This window comes from Tympanuchus pallidicinctus, unplaced genomic scaffold (assembly GCF_026119805.1).
Source record: "Tympanuchus pallidicinctus isolate F22 unplaced genomic scaffold, pur_lepc_1.0 scaffold8, whole genome shotgun sequence".
Lineage (NCBI taxonomy): Eukaryota > Metazoa > Chordata > Aves > Galliformes > Phasianidae > Tympanuchus > Tympanuchus pallidicinctus.
The window spans coordinates 9,399,606-9,425,648 of record NW_026294802.1 but is presented as its reverse complement, the minus strand read 5'-3'; the positions used below and the strand labels follow the sequence as shown (position 1 = coordinate 9,425,648).

At 38.3% G+C, this 26,043-nt stretch overlaps 1 protein-coding gene across 1 annotated transcript in view; it reads left to right on the top strand.

The window, feature by feature from the left end:
- Positions 1 to 21,702, top strand: part of LOC128073251 (tyrosine 3-monooxygenase-like) — a 31,272-nt gene extending 9,570 nt beyond the window's left edge. The window contains exons 6-12 of the mRNA XM_052667916.1: positions 2,531 to 2,676; positions 8,275 to 8,410; positions 9,360 to 9,429; positions 11,083 to 11,139; positions 13,132 to 13,227; positions 17,658 to 17,791; positions 19,349 to 21,702. Coding sequence (XP_052523876.1) covers positions 2,531 to 2,676; positions 8,275 to 8,410; positions 9,360 to 9,429; positions 11,083 to 11,139; positions 13,132 to 13,227; positions 17,658 to 17,791; positions 19,349 to 19,508 — 799 coding nt within the window. The 3' untranslated portion in view covers positions 19,509 to 21,702. The remainder of the gene's footprint in view (positions 1 to 2,530; positions 2,677 to 8,274; positions 8,411 to 9,359; positions 9,430 to 11,082; positions 11,140 to 13,131; positions 13,228 to 17,657; positions 17,792 to 19,348) is intronic.
- The last annotated feature ends 4,341 nt before the right edge of the window (positions 21,703 to 26,043 follow it).

Sequence of the window (26,043 nt, the reverse complement as noted above, 5' to 3'; positions counted from 1 at the left end):
TCTTTAGCCACTTCAGATCTTACTCTATAGTGAAGTATTTTCTTTTGGCCATTTGTTTTACAGAAAGCCATTCTCAGAGCTAAAACTGACTATTCACTTTCTAGAGCAAAATGCATTTTCCTGATCATTTCCCTGCTAGACCATTACATCAAGATATCAGAAGCCACAAACCACCTGGAGCCTATAGTAGAATATCTAAAACGTGGGAAAGGTGTCACATGCACAAAATAATCTTTGTTCAATTTGCTGTTTAAATGGAAAGATAGCCCAAAGGTGGGGAAAAAGAAGAATGCTGGGGAACTGAAAAAGTGGAAGTTTAAGTCATTTGCTCAAATTATATAGGAATTTTATATCCATGTCAGGTATTAAATACATATATTAAATGTCTCATTCCAGGACCTCAACCAAAGGGCCTTTCCATCTTTCTTCAGTAATTATTTTATTTTAAATAAGATCTACCATGCCACAGAAAGCTAGAATCACATAGAATAGAGAACTTGAATCCAACTCAGCCAGGCAGTCATATTATTATTAAGCTCTAATAGGTTTTCATAAAATCTTTCAATTGTCATGTTGGCCAGTGTCATGTATGTTCATAACTGCTACCACTAGCACCACTAGCCAGCAATCTTGGCATGGTATATTGTGTGTGAAACTCATATTTAAGAAAATTTAATTTTGTATTCTTTCCTTTTTTTTTTTTTTTTTTTTTTTTTTTTTTCCCCCAAACTCTGTCATTCCAGTTCTCCACCTGGAATTAGTCCCAGTGTGGTAACAGAATTGACCTTTACAGCAGTATCTGCCTATTTCCTCAAAAAGCAAGCCCCAACAATCTAGGTTGTCTTGTCTTGTGAAACCGTTTCCAAAATTAGACCTCCCAATGGTTATCACAGCTCCCCAGAGCTGTGACCTGACATCAGGTAACAAGGGAACAACAAAATGTAATTGAGAACAGTGCAATCAAACGGGAAATTTGTAGCACAGACTGAATTCTTCTGAAGAGAATTTTCTCTGAAGAGTTGCTGAATGCCTTCAGTTTGTAGCAACATGGTTATAAAAATGAAAACTAATCAAGTGCAGAAATATGACTTTCAGGGAAAAAAAATAAAAAAGGGTGAAGATGAGCTGTTTCTGTTTTTAAGCGGCACGCTGTGAAAGGCCCTGAAACTGAGTAATCACATAAGGCTTCTTGTGGGCAAATATATGAAGGTATGACAAGAAAAAGGGAAAATCTAGGACAAAATTACGGGGGTATACCTGTGACATCATCATAAAAAAAACTGAATAGTACCACTTTTTATCCAAATCAATAAGGAAATATATGTAAAACGTCTTTCTCTTCCCATCTCTGTACCAGACCTTCAGGTATCAGCATAATGGCCCTTTGTGGAGACAAGTGATGCAGAAAACAATGTGATTATTTTAGAAATAAAAAGGATGGAGTACCGTAATTTTTTAATTCTACGTCAGTTTTCTGAAAGATGATCCATGATTGAGGGTCCTTTACAATCAAACTAGCACCTCCATGTGATGAGGCATCACATCTACTTGAGATGCTATTCTAGGGCAAGCTAAACTGCCCTCTGGAGATGTCTGCTACTCTCTTTCGACTTTTGAGGGAACTTAGATGATTTCCTCCGTGGACTTAGAGGGAATGGATGCTTGACTTAGGACAATTCATCACTGCTTTCTCAGTCTCTCTGTGTTTCTGTGGTAGTCAATGTTTGGACAAACACTAGAGTGATATTTTGATAAAAGGGACCATATGTGCAGCAGTGTAAACAGTTCTGCTCTCTCTAAACTCCAGTCCAGCATGGAACTGTGTGCTAGTTCAGATCCTATGCAACCCCACTGAAGTCAGAAGTTGTCTGGGGGGAATAAGCTATGGCAACTTTTGAACTCTAGTTATTCTCATTTTTTCTTCCACGGAAATGGCCCAGTCTCCTGCAGCTTTTGCAATAGTGATAGCAGCCACTGTTTCCCTCTGTTCTTTTATTTTTATTCCTCCTAAGTTTTGAGATTTGTGTTGTATTTTTTTGTTTGTTTGTTTGTTTTGTTTTGTTTCATTTTCTCCTTCCCTCTTCATTCTGATTCATTACTCTCATACTGTGTAAGATATCCATATAAATGGACAGGGACATTACAGAGACTGGCTATCGCCTCCATAGCAACAGTAGCATCACACACACACAAAAACAGCAATACAAAAACAACAAATGAACATTTTCCATAGCCAGTATTTCCAAGAATGATCTCAATTTTCATAAAACAAGATTTGTAGAAATTGATAACACCCTAGGGCTATGTCTGAGCAAAAATAATCATTTCTATAAGTTTTTGTTTGTTTGTTTGTTTGTTTGTTTGTTTTTGCCACTACTGTTTTAATACTACTGGTTGTTTTTTTTTTTTACTGTTTTTTTACTACTTGATAGTTTTGTACTACTTTTTAGATTGCCACCTATGCTTGAGGGTTATGCTTTAGGTATTTAATCAATGAGGTGGGACACTCTACACAGCTCTTGCTTTCCAGGAGAGAAGTCTACAGGAAGCTGAGAAGCCTCTACCCTACTCATGCCTGCACACAATACCTGGATGCTTTCCAACAGCTGGAGAAACACTGTGGCTACCAAGAAGACAACATACCTCAACTTCAGGATGTGTCCAGATTTTTAAAAGGCCAGTCATTTTGAACCACGACTTGTTCTATGGTTTCCTGGATATTTGGTGGTAGCTGGAAAGCTGCATGGAGGAGAAGGATGTAGGGTGTAAAGTAACTGCCAGCTGAACATGAGCCAGCAGTGTATGCAGGGGGCCAAAAAAGCCAATGGCATTCTGGCTCGTGTCAGAAATAGTGTAGTCAACAGGGTGAGGGAGATGATCATCCCTCCGTACTCAGCACTGGTGAGGACACACCTTAAGTATTATGTTCATTTTGGGTCCCTCGTGGCAAGAAAAACATGGAGGCCCTGAACTATGTCCAGAGAAAGGAAAAGAGGAAAAGGAACTGTATAGAGTCTGGAGCACAAGGATATGAGGAGCAGCTGAGGTTGTTCAGTCTAGAGAAGAGGAGGCTCAGGGGAGACCTTATTACTCTCTACAAAGACTTGAAAGAAGCTTGTGGCGAGGTGGGAATCAGGCTCTTCTTCCGGGTAACAACGATGGAACAAGAGGGAATAGCCTTAAGTTGCATCAGAGGAGGTTCCGGTTGGATATCAGGTACAGTTTCTTCTCATAAAGTGTGGTGCTGCACTGGCACAGGCAGCCCAGGGAGGTGGTAGAGTCACTGAATCTGGAGGTTTCCAAGAAAAGTGTGAATGTGGCATATTAGGGACACAGTTAGCAGGCATGGTGCTGATGGGTTGATGGTTGGACTTGATGATCTTAGAAGAGAGCCTGCAGTACTATTATTAAGCCAGAGGATGAATACATTCTCTTGTCCATTGAGATGTGTCACTCAGCTGATTCACCATTGCTATCAAAAATGAACTAAAGAAAGGTTGTCTTTGAAACCTCCTTGTTCATCCTCAGTGACAAGCAGATGTGCCAGAGAGTGTAGGACAGCTGCTCACTATGTCAAAACAGATAAATAAAAACATTGCCTTAACTTTACATAAATTCCATTTAATCTAGTACTCAAGGAATAAAGCGACCTGTTCCATGCATCAGTAGATGAAGATAGTAAACTTAGTTAAGCTTTCTGTGCCTGAATATGTTTCCAAGACACTGCCAATTTTAGTAAAGTTAAATTACTTAATGATAAATACATTATTGCACTTTTAGTGTAAGAGAGTGGAGGACTGGCTTATATATATGAATTGCGTCTCTCATGAACATGCCGGCACCATCACAACCAGCCGTAGGAATTTTCATGTGTATTATGTATTCTCTTCTGTATTTTCTCACTTATTTTTTCTCTATTCAGCTATCTGTTTCTTCCCTAGGCTTACAGATATTTTTCTCATGAAGTAGTTTATCTCATCTTGTTTGATTTGCACAGTAGTTGACAGCAGAGAGCTACAGAAATCACGGATATTCAATACTCTGTAACTGAATCAGCTGACTACAAAGTGAGAGAGTTTAGGACAACATAATATCCTGTCATGCACTATTTCTCTTGCTCATGTTGTTGACAGGATTTGATTGCATGGAGTCTGGACCTGTTCAGTTATTTTGCAGGCTCTCATTCTAAAATTTCTCCATGCTTTGCAAAACAACAACAACAAAACAACAACAACAACAACAACAATAAAAACAGTAAAAATGGTCAATCTAATAATTCTTCTAGTAAAATTTGAGATAATATTCAAAGGGAGTATAAGCTTAACTACTTCAAAAAGAGCATGGTTAGTGTAAGCTAACTGTCCAAATTATTTAACTGACTGAGAATGAGAACCGGAATGTCAGAATCATTTTATTCCATCCTGGCATGGGTGTTGAAGGAAAATTGAAAGAATGGCTCTCTGGAGTGCTGGTCCTACTTTCCTTAAAATGTAGATAAAATCTACTGTTCAGCCTTAAGACGTTATGAATTATTAAGCAGAGACAGAACAGAGTTGGTGGAATGTATTATGTTTACAGATAGACACTTAAAAGTCAGTAAGATATTTTGGATGCTTGGAGACTTTGAATTGATATTCTTTATTTTTAATGACTAGTATGATTGTTTCACTATGCAGAAAATTTTTAGGATTGCATTAAAATTGACATTACTGCAAGTTTTCTTTGCAAAAAATTCTGTCTGAGTCAGAAGCATCTGTAATACTTTCAAAAGCTATGTTAAAGACAACCTTGTACCAGTCATCCACTGGGTGAAGGATATGATTTATAAGGAATTATTCTTATTTATTATTAATTTGGTTGGCTTTTACCAACATTTTTTGGCAATGCCAGAATTTTTGCTCCTGCAACTCATGAATCAACAGCTTAAGCTCTTTCCTGTGCTATGGATGTGCAGTGTTCCACCAAACAAACCTCAGCTAATCCCTAGGCCATTAGGTCTCACAAAGTTCCTTGGCATACTATGGAGGAATTTCACTCACTAAACCCTGTATAAAGATGCATCGTTCTGTTCATCCTGTCACTGGTTAGCTCTGGTTGAGCTCTGAACTCTTCCAGTTTGGACACAAATCCCAGCACATATCTTTACTGAACAGTGCCTGTAATGACTGGACCATTCTTTAGAATATGTGATGATAAATAAGCCTTTGTCTAATAAACTATGGAGATGCAGAGAGAGGGAGGAATATCCTGGATAGAAAATTATCATGTTATAGCCAGCCTAGAAAACCAGATGAAATTCCATCTTGTCTTTTACACAGCAGTGTCTGTGAACACTGCCAAGCAATTCCTTTTGAATTTAATACAAGTAGAACTACAAGATCTGCCTAGTGTTATCTACTCTGTTAATGAGGTTGGTTTATACACAAATGGACCCTACATCATGAGTATTTCAAGATTACTTAAAGTGAATTTAAAGGATTAACCAGGTGACAGATTAACACAATGTTTTTTTTCTAACGGATTAATTAGACAAACCTAGATACTTCTTTCTTTCTAGGAAAGATGTTTGGATTTAGACATTCATTGTCATCTGCAGCTGGAAGAAATTATAGCCAGTGAACTGGCTCAGGCAAGCTCACACTACAATGTGCAGTACTGTATGCACAAATTTTTCTAGGCCAAGATTTAAGTCTTATGGATCACTTTAGGTCAACTGCTCAAGATCTTCTCTTCATCTGTTTTTGACTTCAGAGACCTTTGGGCAGCAAGTCCAATCAGTCAAGCCTCCAGTTCTCTACTGATTGCTGGTTTTATTGTGTACTGATGAAATGAAAGTTCAGATTTTGCAGATAATACCTTCAGCAGATAACTTTTTCCTATGGCTTTGGTAGGCAACTTGCCAAGCTTGTTCCATCAACAGACTGTATGATTCACTGGCCTATTTTTAAAAACAAATCCCAGGGAACACAAGCTTTAATTTTCATTTCCTTTCAGCTCCTCCAACATGGATTCTAAAACAATATGATTTTCCCTAGACCTTCTCATAGTCTTCCAAAATTGATTTACTTCAAAGCTTAGTACTGGTCTGATATATTTTTCAGATGGTTCAGACTCAGAATTTAGCCCCAAAATTACCAGATCTCAGCTTTTCATGTTCTTCCTGATTAGCCCAGTATGGCATCTGCAATAAGGGAGTCCCCTTGTTGTTTCAGCTCCTGGTCAGCCCGTATGGTGACACAGCTGATACTCTGTTTATTTCCCATAACACCCTGCTTTCCTAATGGAGAAGAGAAGAGAACAGGAAGATTTTTGCAACTACATTCAGTTCCCTGGTTAATTCTGATACCTTTGGTCAGCTTATAGATAGACATAATCTCCATAGATTTTTTTTCTGTTGTTCAGCTTTTTTGCCTTTTTGTACTCATTACTTTGAATTTCGGCAAGCAATAGAAGATGAGCACGGTAAACTCTACTGTCAGGTAGAAGCATTCTTTCTGTTCATGCTTTTTTGTCTTGAATAGTTTCACATCCTTTGTCACTTCTATTTCTTCCAGTAAGGCTTGTTTTCTCTCTTTGTCTTTGTCTTTGTCTTTGTCTTTGTCTTTGTCTTTGTCTTTCTCTTTGTCTTTCTCTTTCTCTTTCTCTTTCTCTTTCTCTTTCTCTTTTTCTCTTTTTCTCTCTTTTTCTCTGTCTCTCTTTGTCTCTCTTTTTTTCTCTTTCTTTCTTCTTCTCTTCCTTTTTTTTTTTTTCCTTTTTTCTTTTTTTTTTTTTTTTAAATGAGAAAAACACTAACAGGCAGAAAGAGCCAGACAAGAAATGCTGGAAGAAAGATTAAAAAACAAAACAAATCTTGTAAACAGTTTAGTTTCTGGGTGGGATTTTTTTGTTTGTTCATTTACATTAAAAAATTATGTTCTGGGCTTCATGACACAATAGGATATGGATAGGAAAGGGAGAAAAAAACAATTTCTGATTTTTTAATACAGTTTTATGCTTTACAGCAAATGAAATGTCATTTATGGAAGCTGAGAATGCAACACAGATTGTGAATATAGAACTTCAAAAAGATTGCCATTGGCTCTTTTTAAAAGCAGTGTTTTTCAGTTTTCTTAGCTTTGTAGACCACCAACCATGTTTCCCATGGAAATGAAGATTATGTGTTCTGTTAACCATAGAACTGATTGTTTTGCTAGCTGTTCTCACAGACCTTCCATAGTAATACAGATTGCCCAGAGATAACACTGATTAGCACAAGGTAAAAACCAAGTGCAAGTGTTACATTCTTCTAACCTTTCCTGCAGATACATGCAAAACAAAATGTATATGGTCACATCACTAGGAAGGTATTTAGCTAGTTCTAGGCAACCGTGATGGTGAAAAAATCAGAAGGAAAAATAGCTGAGAATAGCTAATGAAAACTCTGACATTAAATGGCTAAGGGCCAAATTTCAACACCCTCATCTCTAGCAAGGACCTACTTGTTCCTTCTCCCGAGTGTTCACATTCCAGTGAAGTTCAGACTGAAAGCTAAAACTGACAGCGAGGCTTTCCAGTGCTGATCTAAATAATACATTTGACACTCTGACAAACTGAAATGAAGTTGGGCAGCATGTGGGGCGTTCTGAACTAGATGCACTGAGAAACAGAATTGCCGAGAGTGGGTCATGTTCACAGTTCACATACTTCTGTCTTCAACAGCATGAGGTACCAGAGATTTTAGAGTGGGGAATAAGAAATTCTGCAGGAAAGAGAGGCTTACACAGCAATCAAGCCTCCAGGTAGAGCAAGGTGCTGTTAGGCAAGTGCATGGTTGGGAGTTGTCCCTTAACAAATTCCTGTTTATCATCTTTTACACATGCAAATGAGAGAGAATCCAAGGATGAGGAAATTAACTAGGGATTGAAAATGCAGGCTCTATCTCCTGCTTGATCATAGGGACCATGTGTGATCTAAGACACATCACAGACATATGGGACATAGAAGATAAATGTGTGCAAATGTGTTAGAAATTTAAGCTGGAGTGAGCAGGATTTCTGTGCCTCATATCATTATTGTATGACTAAACGTAGGATGAGCAGTCTGGTAGTTTTATGTTACAGTAGTTGGACCCATAAAAGCATTGGAACATTTAGATATTGAAAAGTCAGTATGTTCCTACAATCCTTAGGTGGAGGAAGATAGTGCAGCAGAGTATTAAGGCCTGCTGAAACTTCTTATCCGAAGTGAGTGTGTCATGCAATTAACTGTGGAATTCTGTCTCACTTTCCCTTGCAGAAACAACAGGTTTCCAGCTGATACCAGCAGCAGGACTGTTGTCTGCTCGTGACTTCCTTGCCAGCCTCGCATTTCGTGTCTTTCAGTGCACACAGTATATAAGGCATTTCTCTTCACCTACACATTCACCAGAACCGTAAGTATGATAACCTGGCACAATTCCATCCATCTGAATGGAAATGATTCCCTTGGGAATAATTCTGGAGCTCTATCCAGTAGTCCACAGAATTAAATAGTTTGAGAAAGTGGTAGCTGAAGATTTAGAAGGGGAAGTCAAGCATGCAAGGGTGTGGGTCTCTTTCTCTTTTGCAAAGTTGTCTGAAAAAGGAAAAGACTGGAGAATATCTGGTTTAATCTTTTCATCCTGCCTTCTTTTGCCATCTGCTGAGGTTTGATTCCCTGCTGTGAAATTCTCCCAGTAACTGCTGGCCAGACAACAGCAATTACATTTCATGAGAAATTACAAGTTCACAGACGTTTTTGTTGTACGCTGGGACAAAACAGGGTCTTTTCAAAGATGTTGTGACATAGGGCACTATTGCCCATGCCATCTCAAGTGAGACAATAGCCAGTGTAGCGGGAGGCAGCTGGCACCCCGGAGTAGAAGGCGGTGCTTTGCCATATTCTCTGCAAAGCCAGACCAGGTATGGAAGCGCCTACTGCGGATTAATTAAAACAGTTAAAATTCTTGCACTAGCTCCCTATGGCAGTCTTAGATCACACATGGTCCCAATGATCAAGCAGAGAATAGAGCCTGCATTTTCAATCCCTAGCTTGTTTCCTCATCCTTGGATTCTCTCTCATTTGCTGTACAGCATGGGTTGTCCCTTAACAAATGTCCCTTAACAAATCTTTTACACACATGTGTGCAAAAGATGATAAACAGGAATTTGTTAAGGGACAACTCCCAACCTTGCTCTTGCCTAAGAGTACCTTGTTCTACTTGGAGGCTTGGTTGCTGTGTAAGCCTCTCCTGCAGTAAAGTCTTCACAAGATTCAGTCTTCACACAGAGCAGGAAAACAACAACAATAACAACAACAACCAATCTTCCCTTTATTAAATGTGAAGGTCACTTGTTTTCCAGAGATTGCTGCCATGAACTGCTGGGTCATGTTCCCATGCTAGCCAACAAGGAGTTTGCCCAGTTCTCCCAGGTAAGAAGCTTGTTCTGCTGGCTGTTTAACCAACTGCTCTGCAAGGCAGGCCAGACATGCCTTTGAGGCATGCAGCTTACCCTGCTTGAAATGCTATTTAAAAATTTGGTTGTGTCTGACTCAACCTCCAGCAGTAGTGGGCTAGCAGTGCTGTAGGAGATACATACTCCAAGGGAGTGGTAGCACCACTTGTAAAAGGAAGGACAAGCAATGTTGTGGGATTTCTCTGTGGGAGGGCTGTGTCAGCCTACAGCAGGATGCTAGTTGAGCCCTTGTGGTGCTGCTTGTTTGAGCTGTGTGGGCTGCACTATTCCCCTGGCTTCCTGTCTCACGCCAAATAAACCCAGCCACCAAAGCCATTGAGCCCCTAGGCTGACTCTGTCTCCAAATGTACATTTTTATCTCACATGATACTTTAATTTTGTCCATCACCATGTCATTCATTTGAGATGTTTTTCTTTTTACAACTCAGTAGATTCTCACAGCATTGCTCATGCTGGTGAAGAGGCTCCAAAAAGCAAACAGAGCTTCTTTGTACAATAAGAATCTATTTAGAATGAGCAGTCAATGTCAGACTCAAGTGAACTCAATGACCTAGTATAATTAAAGGCCTCAGAATCATAGCAGGGGGAAGAAGATAATTCATATTCTAGGCTTATCTGTTAGCGGCCACTGTGAAAACTGGCAGTAAGTGCAGAAGGTTAAATTATGCATGTCCCTGTATGAATATCTGAAAAAGAAGGCCAGTTCACCTTACAGATCATGGTCTTCAATTGTATCAGTGTGGATACATGCCAATTTCCATTTTGGTCTAAGTATTGTTTATTACCAGATTCAGTGTAATGGTTCTTAAAATATCCTAAGGTCTGTAGTTCTTTCAGGAAGAGCTCTTCAATTCAGTTCAATGCTAGAACTGAAGACACCATAAAAATAAGACAGCACTTACAAAACTTTCAGCTTTACCCTTTCCCCGCCTATAATATTGATTATGCAACATGGGATAACATTAAACAAATTTTCACATTTTTCATTTCACATTTTCACAAAGCATCTTCACAGATGGCGTTCACCCCATGAATCTATTTATTTATTTTTATTACATTCAATATAAAAAGATGAATGAAGGATAATAAACAGTTTGGTTTATTTGATGTGTTATACATTTCCCAAGAGAGACAAAAGGAGACACCTACAGATTTTTATCATGGAAATAGTAATTAAAAGGCAGCATAGTTGTGACTAAACAGCATTGCACCTGCATGGATCTGACACATTCGTAAGGGCTTTCAAAAAGAGAATGAGAGACAGAAAGGTAATGGCAGAGATAAAATTCACCTTGCAGTCCTCACATATCATGCCTTCCTATAAATCTGTGCCTTGGGATACAGCATTAAGCTGAGAGACAGTTAACTTTACACAGAGAACTCTGAGGATTAAACACTCATCTAATGTCGCTCCCAGTGGTATGTAGCTGGGGGCCAGGGAGAGGTAGGCATCCTGGATCCATGGAAGGTCATTTTGGGTGACAAAAACAATGGATAGTTCACTCTATTCATGCTAGAAACTATGTGGTCCTCCCCCTTCCCCTCTTTCTCTCCCTTGGGCTGAATAATCACGCTAGTGTAACACTGCCTGCTTGCCTACTTGCTTTAGGATATTGGACTGGCTTCTCTTGGATCATCTGAAGCAGAGATTGAGAAACTGTCCACAGTAAGTACAGGCAGCAGTTTAATATCACAGGCGAAACCAAAAGGCTTGCTGCATATCCCTCACTATTCAGGAAAGACTCTTCTCTAATGTCACAGTTTAAGCATGCAAAAATGAGAGCATCAGCAGAACTGTCTTTTCTCCACACCAACAGGTTAGGGAGGTGCTGGAACAGAAGCTGGAGCTCCTCTGGAGGAGCCCAGAAGCATGTGATTCCACTTTGAGGAAATGCTTACGCTTCTTGCTGCTGTAAGAATGTACTCCTGAATCTCAGTCTCTACAGTTCCAGTCATAGGAGGGTCCCAATTCATTTTACAGATTCACCTTGTAGATTGGATACTCAATATGATTCCTGCAATTTCTCCTAAACATAGAGGCTCAGGGCACCATCAGAATTCAGGGCACCCGATATTCATTACTCTCACAAAATTTGTGAGCAATCTGAAAGCAGATATTGACACTTGGTCCTGAATCACTAGTCTTTAAACATCTGTGAAAACAACTTATGCAACCCCTAGCTGCCATCTTAACTTGGTCCGAAAGTGGGCTGGAGGACAGACGATTTTTTTCTGATATGGCAGATATTTCCCATTCTTGATTATATTATCAGTTTTATCCTCACCCACCAGGATGAGAATCTGCAGGAAATGGGGTAGACGAGAGGAGATGGCCACACCTGAAATTCCTCAACCAGTGCACAGGTCCACTCCTGCCGAAGTGGAATGAGGCACGGTTTGAATGAGATTATGACTCACCTAAAATCTATTTGTAGGCAGATGTATGTTACTCCTTTCTTAGACTGGAGAGGATGTAATAAGATTAAGATTCATCTTTTGATTAGACCTAAGAATGATGTGTGCCAGGAAGATATTTTGTGGCATTTCCCAGGTCTTGGTGAGATTGGGTGAAGGCCAGTGTCTTACACAGCATTCCTCTGCAAGTGTCCCTCTCTGGCTCTGGAAAGGATATGGTTATGTTAGCAGATATGTCGTAGATCTAAAATTTTTACAATATCATTTGGGGTTTTGGGAGATAGAATGATAGGACTTTTTTGAAAAAGCTTCCTGCTGTTAAGGATTTGTGAGAATACTACTTATTAAGGGCCATTCAGATATCCTGAATAGTAAACATACTCTGGATTAGTCTCTCAAACTTCAAATTTTTTAAAAGTTAGACATCTAGCCTAGACTTATTTTTTAAGTTTCTTCACCAGAAAATGAACCTGAAAGAGAAACCAGAAAGAGAAGAATGTTTAATGTATTTCCTATCCTGACAGAGATGTCTACCATAAATTCTTGTTTCCCTCTGGAAGTCCCCATCACACTCCATTGATTGTAGTAATGCAAATAGCCTCAGTGTTAAAACAATATCTCAGCTTTCTAAAAGTTTATTAGAAGCCACAAAGCTATATTTTTTGAATGTCTTATATTTTCTATGTTTCACACAACATCTACCTAGTATCTCAGGGGTCAGGCTGTGTCCAGAATTGTTCCTTCAACATCCATTTCCTCATACAGCAAAATAAGGGAAGGGATGACAGGTTGGCAGAACCACAAGTAGTTTTTATCACACCACTGTCCAGCATGTAAAATAAGTATGATCCTAATCATACTTTATTGTAAGAAAATCCCAGAGAGATGCACCTTTATTTTCTATTGCAGTGAGATAAATTTAAAATTGGTATTATCTTATTGGGTACATTGCTGCTAAAGAATAAGTCATTCTTCAGTTCTTTTTAATGATATCATACAGATCTAAGAGAAGGAAAACTGCCCTGTCAAGGACTTTTCTGATTGTCTTGAACTCTCTGTGGGTGTTTAGCCATCCTTCTGGGTACTATCACAGTTTGTTAGTTTTCACTGACTATAATCCAACTCAATTTTATTTATTAAAATCTATTTAAGAATAGCTATCAGGTTTTGTCCTTTTTAAGGAGTGAGAATAGGAAGGATGCCTGCTGAGACTACGATTTTCAGAAATTGTTCTCATTATCAGCTTTATTGGTTTACTGTGGAGTTTGGACTCTGCAAGCAAAATGGATCCATCAAAGCTTACGGGGCAGGACTGCTTTCATCTTATGGGGAACTTACGGTATGTGTCATCTATGTGGTATCAAAAGATTTCTACAATATAGTTTTCTAAACTCACTGGTAAAAGCAAGGTATTTCCTCACATAAGACAATATTCTTTAAGATACTGATTTTTCTTTTGTGAAGAAATTCATTCTTCCTCACAAGAAGCTGAGGAGTAGAGGACAAACTACTGTCAGATTGTACAAGTTTTCAACCCTGAGAGATGAAATATGATGAAACTATACAACCTACAAAATGTCAGATTTGCTTCTTATTATTTCTGTCCAGTAGTGATGCAACTGATTTGAACGTAAAACTCCTGTACTTTTCTTGACTATACACTAGAGGGCAATATTATGCCTATTATGAACTCAGCTGCACACTTGACCTTCATGCACGTATAAATCTGAAAGGCATTGACTGATGTGACCAAACAAAGTGACAAAAAAACTGTAAATAAGAAAAAACTGCAAATAGAAAGTGTTTTAGAAGTGTTACATTCATAAAAGTATTTCAGAACTACTTCTATCTTAAATTTTACGCAGACTAAACTTCGTGTACGCAGGCTGGATACAGCTCTTCCTCAAGGAAAGAGAGACTGTATACCTACACAGAAAGCTTATTGGTTTCATCTCCTTTAGACAAACAGTTGGTAGTGGAGATATTCTCTTCTCCTCAGTTTCGCAGTACACTGAAGCAGATGATCTAAGTGCAAAAATTCTGGTGTCAGTAGTTCTCAAGTAGTTCTCAGGGCCTCAAGTTATGAAGATAGTGGGTGATTTTTGGCATTAGCAAGGACAAGAAGGGTTTTCAAAAGGGAAGAAGGGGGACAAAGTACTCTTTTAAGACTCTTTATAAACTAGAAATGAAAGTTTTCATGGGAGATACATAAAAGCAGACTATAGATAAATAAATTATAGTTTTAAATCAAATACAATTGTTAAACAGGATGATAAATGCCTCCAGTACTTACGTAGCTTTTGTGGTAATATGCACCATAAAACCTATATGCACAATATTACCTTCCTTTCTGTTTTCTTTTGATACAGTTGACCATAAAAGTCATGCCAGAAACACCTGTCTTTGGTGTCTGGAATTGCATGTACCAGAGTTGTACTTTTCTTCCTCACCAGATACCAGCCAAAGTACCCTTCTCTTCACTAGACCCCAACCAACAAACTGTTCTTTTTTGTATTTAAGTAGTAGGCAAGCACTGCGTGTTCACAAAACTGCTCCATGTAACACAAAAGTATAACAGCATCTCAGATTCCCTAACTGTAAGGCCAACTACAGAAGTGGTAACCATCCTTGATTAATAGGTGCTTGTTGTCATTACTTTGATTATCAGTACTTGAATGGTAACGTCATTGGAAAAGCTTTTGATATAATTGGGCTCATTTGGGTCTTCATCCATCTTACTTCTGAAATTACCTATATATGTGATGGCATTTGTGCTTAATAGGTAATGAAGAAGTATTCACTCAGAACCCCTTTCCTGCTTACTTTTTACATAATAACCAAAAAGTATGAAAATTGGTAAGCAATTGATAAGTAACGATGTTATGCTGACCCCATGTGAGCTCTGGAGATTTGTTTCTATGTAACTTTTTGGGACAGCAGATTAGTGGTTTCTGTGCGCTTCACTTGAGCATCTGAAACTTTTGGTACACTAATTATATCTATGGCCTTAAGCACTGAAGCTTCCTTTTAGGGCAAACTGATTCATTTCATGGATTATTATTCGGAACAATATCGAATACATTCTTTTTCACCTAAACAGGAGAAGTATGTGTAATGCAATGCCTATTTCAGTAGAAATGCCTTTTTTTTTCCTTTTTTTTTTTTTTTTCCTTTTTTTTCTTTTTAAGAAATACAGTGCTGGCCAGACTGTTTTGAGTTTTATTAGAAAAGATGAAGTAAAAAATGTTCCCTGCACACAGACCAGAAAGTAGTGAAGCTCATGGTGGCATTCAGTTTCTTAAAGAGCTCATTTTGCACCTTTAGGATAGCTCTTGAAAAATCTCTAGATAAGTTTCACTCTTGCCTGGGAGAAAGCCATTGTCCATCCTGATAGTAATTTGCTATCCTTCTCAATACCACCCACTGATACTCTCAGTATAAATGATATGCCACAGGCTTACCATTGGAATCCCCAGACTCAGTATCATCTTGAAGCCCAGCATAAGTGGAACGGGTAGACTCTCTGCTACTTGTATGACCAGGGAGGCATACTGCTCTAATCTGGGTGAAGAAGAGATTTTTTCAGCAGTGAAGGCTCCTGGACCACTTAAAGCAGGGTGGTTTGGTCTCTGAGGACACAATAAAGACATGAGTTATTAAGGCCAAATTGTTGGCTGCAAGAAGTTAACAACTAACCAGCTGGAAAGGGCGAGTACTGTTGCATCTAGCTAATTTTATGTGAGAATTCAGCATCAGCAAGGCGTCTACAAACATCTCTGAACTGCAGGCTGGATTGACTCTTTGTGTGAGTATGACTGCAACCCAAGGAATCGTGTCCTGACTATGAATTCTTCAAAATGTTTTCCTTTTCTCTGTAACACCCACTCTTACCAGTAGGAAGTCTATTTCAAGCATTTTCTATGTATGAGCTGATGTTGCCCAAACAATAACTTGGAGAAAGGCAGGTGATGAAAGGTAGAGGTGAAATGACACCTGCCTGGTACTTGTTCTTGAATACATGTTATCTAACAAATCATTTAATGACAGCAGCTAGGTATCAGAAAGAACAGGAAAATCATACCCAAGTCTAAACTGAACAGTTGTAATGGGTCTGACTGCTGGCCAAACTTGCCTCTTCTGAACTGTAAGAATTCCTCCCCAATAGCTCTCAGTATTGCACTGTTTATTTCACTATACTCTGTCAGCTGTTCTGCATTATCCAAAATGCTTCTCCTGTTAACACTCAGCTGGACTCTGTCCTACATACTGTAAAATCTTATGGCTCATACCACACTTCTGGCAGCACTCAGTGCTACATATCCTTTTCTTGCAGCACAACAAGTACTTAACTTGTAGAGGCCTTTCAGGCCATCCGGTTTCAAGCAGAACATCCACTAAAATCAATGGGATTTCAGCTCTGCTTCAATTCTGACAGCATAGCGGGACCCCTGTGAGGTTTTGAGTTTCTAAAATCTTTTCCCATTAGTCCCCTGGGTTTCTAAGATTATAAGAACAGCCTTATGTTTGTGTATATCATCCATCTTAGACTGTATGAGTGCTCTCCAAGGTTTATTCTTCAATTACACGCTGCAAATGAAGAACAGGAAAAGTGCCATCTTTTAGTGTTTTATATTCTTGATCTTTTTTTTTTTTTTTAAAGTGTATAAGAATTTCTGCACCAGTTCTGCAGCAAATTGGCCTACTGGTTGAGGCAGGCCTCCAATGGTGGAGAGTTCAGGCTCAGTTCAGTGCAATATGCAAAAATGTGCTTAAGGGGACTGTCTGAATAGTCTTGAAAAGCATCACCCAGTCTTACCAGCTCTTTACAAGTACCATGGGAGCTGGCATTTGCATTATGAAATAGTGAAAGGAGCCTTCTGAAGACTGGAGAAGCATAGAAGAAGACAAGCAGGCAACCAGCAAAAATGGATTGCTACAAAAAGACTGTCCCTAATCAGATGGGAGCCCTCTGTTCAGGCTGAAGATGTGAAGAAAGTTCTTGCTTTTGACCAGAGTTGACTTTTTTTTGGCAATATCAGGAACAGTTCACTCAAGTGCACACTGCACTCACTATCCTGCTCCCTGGAGGCTAATCCAGATTCAGACACATCTGTGGTGTAGTCCAAATGACACTGGAACTGAGCTGGTTTTAAGCTTGCCTTGGGTTCAGAAGAACCTGAGCAGAACTTTTAGAATAAACTCTGTGCTCCAAATACACAGACGGAGAGCAGTGTACATTTATGTCTTGAGTGTTGGGAAAACTTGAAGAGTGCTTAACTGGCATGGGAGCTGTGCTGAAAATGCCAAGAGCATCCCACTTATTCTTCAGTGCAGTAGGAAATGTGGACTTTGTAACATGGTCTGAGGAACTCAAAACAGTGCTGTGCAGTACCATGATTCTTCTGTGATATTGGTTTAAAACATGATACTGAGACAATTTATTTTTGTTAGAGACTAATATTCTGGGGCATCTGGGGCATAGCATAGAGTTCCTCCTTCCTGTTTGAGAATGTGGCTATGGTACCAAATCATTACAATGCTGTAATAGGGGAAATATCTCTCTCTTTCATTCTGTTCAAATAGAACAAACCAGAACTTTTTATTGTTATTAACTGCTATTTACGAGAAACAGCTTTCTCATTTCTTGGTGAAAGAACAGGAATTGATACTACCTTTAACTATTGCACAATGAGTATTTCACAGCTCAGTAGGCAGTAATTCTTGCTGTGTACAATCATCTATTCTAACCTTTGTTATTTCTGTTATAAGTATGCTTTATCAAACGAGCCAGAGTACAAGTCCTTTGATCCAGAAGTGACTGCAGTTCACCCCTATCAGGATCAAGCCTTCCAGCCTGTCTATTTCATAGCAGAAAATTTTGAAGATGCCAAGGCCAAACTGCAGTAAGTAATTTCATTGAAGGGGACACGCTAGCTTAAATCCTAATCATAAATACAGCTACCACTGCTGTAATAACTGTGCTAGGCTATCTTATTGCTTGTTTCTGCACAGTGGTCTTCTTAGAGTGAAGATATATATGACAATGTTTAACTGAGAAAAGCTTCATAGGAAATCATAGCTATGTATTCCTATGCCCTTAACTATCCTTCATCTTACAGTGCCTCATCTTAGCCGCTTCTGAAGGATGCCTCAGTATTATTCCAGACAAATGGGAAATTTTGAAGAACTGACTTACCCAAGGTCACATGGAAAATTTATAGTAGGATCAGGAATTAACATGGATCAGTGGGGGGCTTAAAAACAAGATTGCCCTTCTCTTCTGATTATATCTGCACAAGAATGCAGACACAGCATTCACAGGCAATCTAATTTCTACCAAGTAGCTGACTGCAACCTAAATAATATTATTTCACATTAGCTTAAGGTGTTTCTAAATGCAATTCTGTGACTGTGTTATGTAATAAGGGCTTTTGTTTTTTGCCTTTTTTGTTTTTTTTTAGGAAGCAGAGTTTAAATTCTGGGCCTCCATCTCCAACAGTTAGAACAACAAGACCAATTCTGGCTGGAGGCAGGAGGCTGGTTGTGGAGCTACTGGGAAGCATGCAGGAGTTGAAATAAGGAATTTATTAGGGGAGGATATCTCGGGCCAGACTTCTTCCCAGCTCCCCCCACCTCCTGCCCTGAAGCGTTGTCTGCTGGGGTTATAGCAATAACAAATTAGGCTCCTCATCTTAAATCTGAGGGTTCAGATTTAGTTATTGTCTTGGCACTGTAAAAACCCAGCTGAGAACTCACTGGCAGAAGAGAGACTTTCAAGAGCTTTTGACTCAGGCAGACCTGAAAAGAACTTAAAAGGACAAAGAATACACCATAGTCAGACTTAAAGCTTTTTCATATGTTTTTTCAAGATAGTTGCTCAGCCAAAGCTCAAAATAACAGAAGACTCAAGAATCTGTCAGAACGGAAAACATAAGGCAACATCAGTACAGGGGGTTCCTATCAGCCTGTACTTAATGGAAACATTGTCAAAAATGGCAAGCAATCGTGGGTGTAGTTGGGTTTTGTATTTTTTTTTTCTTTCCATGCAGATGGCAAAATAGCCCAGGATGCCTAGTATGGATAGATTTTTAAGATTTTAAGCAGTAAGAGCTACTTCAGGTTATTTCTTGGAAGTGAAGGCAACAGACATGCTGTGTTTCTGCATTCCTGTAGCTTGTGGTTGTAATAACTCTGAGCTGTGTTAACATAGAGCTGTAAGAGCGCAGAAGGATCTGAGCCAGCCACACTGAAAAAGCAGGCAATGCAGATCTTTTGGGCTGCAAAACACTTCAGCTGCAGGGAGAATATACTGCACCAGAAAACTCTAAGGAGTGACAGTAAGGAAGATGTCACAGCAACCACAGTCAGCCTTAGAAATCTATGCCTACATACTGATAAACTAGGTCCTGCATGTAGTGAAATAGTTTTTGAACTAGCAAATCTGTCTTCTTTCCTCACAGAAACTATGCAATGAAGATCAAGAAGCCTTTTTCTCTGTGCTACGACCCATTCACCAGCAGTATAGAGGTTCTGGATACACCACAGAAAGTCAAGAGGGAAGTCAGTCGACTGAAAGAGGACCTGAAAAACCTCTGCCTGTCCCTTGAAAACCTCTCCTAAAACTGCAGCAGTACTTCTCGCCTGGCACTGATACATATGTAGGCAGTTCCAGCATTTGAAAATTTAGTGAAGTTGTAGCTGCATGCTAAAATCTTCATCCCACAAACAGCTCTGTCAAGCAAATCTTTTCACTGTAATTCAGGCTGCTGACTTAGCCACATTAATGAGTTCCTATTGAATATGCTTCAGTGGCAAACAACACCAAATTACTCCAATTTCTGGTAGGTGATATGAACTGCAGCTGTTGGTTGTGTATTTATCTCTTATTTTAAACGTAACTTTTTAATTCACCTTTTGAAGTTATTTGCCACGTTCTGAAGTTATCTACCGTGAAGTAGCACAGTAACTCTTCAGTCACGAAGTCTCGCTTAAATGACATGATCACAATCTTTTGGGCTGGCTACCTGGCTGCAGTCCTTGCAGCTAACTCATTTCTGCTAGTAATTACGATCAGCTATTGTGCTAATAAACTATGAATGGTTCTCTTACAATGTACAAATACAAGAGTTTATAAGACAGACCTTTTATTTCTTCTTGGCATTTATTTTTTCAGCAGTCATCTTACTTAGTTCAAATGTGGCTAAATAATTTTCTGTCATATTTAACATCACAAAATATGTGTCCATTGACTAAAAAAAGATAGAAAAGATAGAAACTATGAGGACTGTGATACTCTCTCTGGCTCTATAACATACTTGTTTGATTTGAAAAAGAAATTAAGATTCCAGGGAATAAAAAGATGGATGTGGAGAAAAACCTTCAAAGAAGCCTACAAGAAAAAATGTCTCACTAATTTTTCATGGGATTCAAACAGTCCTGGACACCTTAAAACATCTTTGTGGGGTTTTCTTTGTTGTTGTTGTTTTTTGTTTGTTTGTTTGTTTTTGGCATTACGATGATTGCAGTAATAATCAAAATTTCAAAGGTGCTAAACATCAATACATTCTAAGATCAAATACCAGAAGCAATATAGCTTTTATATGGATACAACTTCAGGTATGTGCTGCAACTCATCTTGCCTCCCACTCTGATCTCTTTCTCAGATGTGCCTGAAATTTATTTACACTCTGTGGGTCACATTTCACAGAAACAATCCTTTAATTGTCCTTTCATTTCCATCTTCCACTGTTCACAAATAGCAACTAATTTAGGAAAAGAAGAGTAGGCTCATGCCTGGGAAGATTCCCTCTTTGCTTAGCACTAATGTCGAAACAGGTTACAGGTGATGGCATAAACAGGAGCTATATGGATCTCATGACTGAACCTGGGTGACAGTATTCCATAGACATCAATGTAGATTTATCCTGTGCAGCTAAGAAACTTTGCTTGTATTTTCAAAAGTGTATTTAAATTAAGGGAGATAGCAAACTTACAGTTTGCTCATTGCTATCCACTAACTGACAGCATACATGACCTGAACTCTGATGTAAATGTGAGGTGGTTTGGCTCTTGGAAAAGGAGTCATCAACTCTGCCTTAACTGGTCACCATGGAATAAAAGCATGTACACAGAAAGTTACAGCAGAGCAATTCACATGCTGTTATTTCATACAGAGCTTATCTCACCGTAATTTGTCAATGTGCCAGGCTCTACAGAAACTCTCTTGTTGGGACTGGGTTAATGGGATTTTGTCACTTAAATCTTCATGTCCATAAGCACTTAAGAAAATTCTTTCATGGACACTTGCAGAGAATTCAAGATCTGTGAGGATGCTGCAGTGGCTCCATTTTCTTAAAATGTGGCGATACCTAACAAATTTGGAAATGTCTTGGCAAAATGGCTATGGTCTCCTTCGTCTAAACAGCAGGAACATTTCAAGTTCTTTCTTTTTCACTGAAGCCCAGGATTTTTCTATTCTACTTCAGAAAAATATTTTTGTATTGTAAAGCCTATTTTGCTAGAGATTCAGACAGGGACTGCTGAAGTGGTTTCCTTTACTTTTGGTATATTTCTGCTGTGATGTATGATGATCTCTCAACATTCTTTTATGGATTTAATTCTACTTATCTTGCTTTTACACACTTACAAATACTGTTTTTCTTTAGAGCAATGTTTGGTTACATATTGTAATAATTTATCTGTGTATTTGCTGCCAAATGGTACATAGGCAAAAATGCTTGATAGCTGACAACAGATTGTTTTTAGAAATATTATTTTCATCAACCAGTTACATTACATTTCAAATTGAAACGTGCACCACCTTTGCGTGTTTTCTTTTTTCTTTCTTTTTAAGTGGAAGATAATGCCAGAGCAAAAGAGCTAACAAAATATTTTCTATAGATGGATTCTGTAGACCATAGGGTCTTTTTCATGTATTCCCTCTGAAACGGTTGAATGTGGATTTTATACTTGAGTTTGGCTATTGTTCAGAACAGACCTATATTTGGAAGAAATGAGAGACCTGACGGATTTGTTTTGCCCAAGGCCTCACACTTTCCTTGGAGGAACTCCAGGCCCGCCCACACATCCTTGCCTTTTTCCAGTTCCTGTAGCAATGAGAGAAAAAGAAACCATTTGGAGCCAGATTCTCCAATCATTACACATGCTGAGTAGTACCTGATCTCTCAAATAATCCCAGCAACGGTACTGAGCCTATTAAAGTGCTGTATGCAGAAAGTCAGAGCAGGATTATCAAAATCTCTATGGGTGTACTTGCTTTTTTATTCTCTTAGTGATAGTCAGTCTGAATACATGGCTAGGGTAGGCTCCAGCACAGCTTAACAAAGTTTCAAAAGTAATGAATTTCACTACTTAAAATATTAAGAAACAAAAATATTTTTTCCAAAGGAGGCATCTTTCTTTCCTTACTAGGGCACACCTTACCCCTGGATAACCATACTTGATGCTTTTCTATAATTCGGTTCAAATTCTTCTCTTCTTATTCAGTGTAGTGACAAAACAAAAGCCTTCAGGGTTATATCCTTATGAGATATGCTGGTCAGGTTGCTCTTCCAACAGCCTTTTTTTCATTTTCTCAAAGAAGCCAAGAAGTACCTCATACTCTTGTCAGTCTAAGATGGAGGTGATGTGAGAGGTACTGACGAGGCTTCCCAATGAAAATAATGGCAGAGGAAAAAGCACCAACCAGTAAAAATATGTCTTTTTGTCAGTTTGCATTTCAGCAGTTTAACATTAGTCTTGCACAAGAAGGCTCCAAAGCCAAGTAAAACACATCCTGTGACTTGAAACTGAACTGATGAACTCCCCATGGGTCCTTTGCTTATCCCGATAAACTTATTTTTCCTAGATGGAGTGCATTTAGAACAAAATAGTGTATGTTATTAAATCTGTATTGTGTTGTTGAGTTATACATGGGAGAGTTAGTAAATTCAGTTTGTGGGTTTGTTCAGTTTTTTTGCCTAATCAAGTCTGACCTCTACCAATTTTGGTCCACTCTCAAGCCTCCAGCTGTTTCCCTGCTTCCCTGCAGATTTTCTAGGGATGCCAAGGGTACCACTGTGTAAGGAGAATACACAGTTATGCAATTTGGGGAATTTGGCAGGACAGGAAGAGGAAATTTAGGCAGGCCTCCCACCCACTCCCATGAGAAACAGTATTGTATTACAAGGCAGAACTGTCATCTTCCAAAAGACCTTCTCAATCATTTCCCTCTGGCTCCCTTAACATTTCAACTTTTCTACTACCTGATGAACATAAAACCATACTTAACCAATTAAGGAAATCACAGAATCAATCAAACTAACATACAGAAATCCTTCTCAGAAAGGAACCACTATATTTCACTCACTCTGCTGACTCATGAAGGAGGATTAAAATAAACAAACAAATAATTTTTAAAAAAGCAAAATTCCTCAGAAATGATAGTGTAATCCTGAAGAAACTTAAAATATGGTATTTTTCATTGTATAGCTACTCACATGAAGATTGTCTTACAGCAGTCACTGAAATGCCACAACTTACCCAGCAAATTGTGGCCATCAGTTAATCACAGACAGAAGTGTTCCATGACTGTTGGAGACAGAAAATAAAACTACTAAGAAAAAACCCCTTGTAGCCTTGCCTTACTGAAAAAACAGAAGGTTCTCTGGCATCTGCTTCAGTAGATATTCTACTGCATGGAAAAATTCCAACTGGCAAAGAAATAGAGGTTTGGGTATAGACATATATCTCTTGTAATGTCACCCCACCACTAAACAGAAGTTGATATGTGGGCTTTTAGATTTGCTTAGAGGACATTACTTTGCAGCATTCCCCAGCTGGTGCATGGTCAGAACATGGTAGAAAGGTTACTGTCTGTATTATATTATATATACATTAACTTTGGGAAATATTAGTGGCTAAGTCCCAAAGTGAAAGCAAATCTCTGGCAACCTCTCCCACCACAAGAATTCCTCAGGGGAAAGAAAGCCGAACTAGAAGATGAGTGTGGCTGACAACTGGGAGAGCAAAAGAACAGTAAATGGAAAGGACTGATGGATAAACCTAAAAATATGTTTATTTTGCAAGTGTTGTTTCATATATTGGAGGAAAAAAAACACCATTTAAAAGGGAGCCTTAGCATAAAGGAATAATGTTTGTATCTGCAAGAGTGTAGATAAGTTAAGGTCACCTAAGAATTTTCAACTGTGCTTGATGAGTGTTAGCCTTATCTAACATATTTGTTTTCAAGATGTGGTATAAAGGTCAGAAAATAGAAAAGAGGTCTTCGGTTTTTGGAAAAGAGGGTTTTACATGTTATGTGAGAAAGTAGAAACTGCCCAGGAAGTAATGTTGCCTTACAAGATTCAAGAACCCTAAATTTTGAATGAAGGCTACCTTAGGAAGGGAAAGAAAACATTGCAGTAGTGCCTCCTCTGCAGAAGACTGTAAATTCGTTATTGCTATAGTTTTATGCTAGGTACTGCTTTTCACCCTGCTTAACTATTTTGTCAGGACTTTTCTATCCTCCTTTATTCGAAATGCCGATTGCTAATCCCTTTGGCTTGTGCTTAAAAACGGGAAAAATTTTGTCACTGAACTTGATAAACTTTACTATTACTTTCTCAAAGTTTTGGATGATCCTTGAGCAAAAAAAATAGGCCCTCTTAAACTTAAACTTGGCCCTTGCTGAAGAAAATTGACTTAGCAAAATTTGGCTAAAAGATGTGATATTTATCATCTGATGTATGCAAAACAGATTTCTGCTACTATTCACAATTAGTATTGTTTATCTTCAAGGCATATCTTTCACAAAATTATTCAGGGCAGATTTGAACATAAACTACTAACTATAAAACATAGCACATAATGCCTGTCAGGTAAAGTAGATTGAAAAAAAAACCTGTAGTCTGGAAGGGCAAAAACAGAATTGGACAGTTTGAAATAATTTTCTAACAATTACAAGACCTACTTCTGCTATTACTGAAGCCCTGGATATGTTTTGACTTTGGTAAAGCCAGTTTGACTGATCCCAGTCATAAATTCTGAATCAATAGCAAAATTCCTATTGAATAGACTAATCATTAAAATGTGGAAATAAAAATAAAGGATCGATTTACAGTCATATTTCTGTGCTGCATTTATTACTCTCATATTTACTGACAGAGGGGGAAAAAACCAAGCAATTATCATTACTATTGAAATATTCCTTGAAGTGGTAGACTGGCACATTTAAATTTTCTGGCATAAACAGACAATTAAAGTAAGTCACAGAAGAAAAATATCTATTAACTTGTTAATTAACAAATACTGTATTTCAAGAATATCTCACAAGATAAAACAGACAATCATCATTATGTTTTGTGCAAGTGTTAGAACATTTTCAATAGAACTCATTAAAAAAAAAAAAAAAAGAAAAAAAAAAGACTGTTTTTAAGTATTTCCTGAATGAATCCCAAAACTGATGGGTTAGAAATGGAATGTGTGTTGGATGATGATATGAATTTTGTACAGTGTTTAAGTCTTGTACTTCAGACATTCCAGTTTTGTTCTTACTCTTGTATTAGTTCACATTTCTTGGTTTAAATCTAAGTAAACAAAATGATTTCACTCAAATCTCTAGTCTCTAGTGTCCTACAAAGGCAGGCTTTGCAACCAAATCCAAATTTTAGCTCCATATATGAAATACTGTGTTAGCTGTAGGGAGCTTGAGATGGAAGAAGTTTCCTAAATAAAACTTGTCCATTGTAACTTTTTTTCCAATTACCAGTCTTCATCCCTGGACAAGAAGCAAATCAACACAACCAGCATGGGCTTGATTTTAGACAGCTTAGTACCCATATTGGTACTAAGTTCATACACAGTTTGGTAATAATTTCACTCCATCACTGATGTAATAATAAGTTTATGGTGATATAGCTTGCTTGGGATGTGGGCAAATCATCCAAGCACATTTTCTTGTTATGTCATTACTTTCTGCAATGTTATTTTCCTTGCCTTAATGGAGTTCAAGAAAAACTTAAACAACAATAACAAAATCAAAGCAATGAACTGAACAGCAAAAAAAGAAGAAACAGCAGAAGAAAACTGACTTTCCTACTGCCTTGACATCTCTATTTGTACAGGAATCAGACTGAAAACATAAAGCAAAAAGACA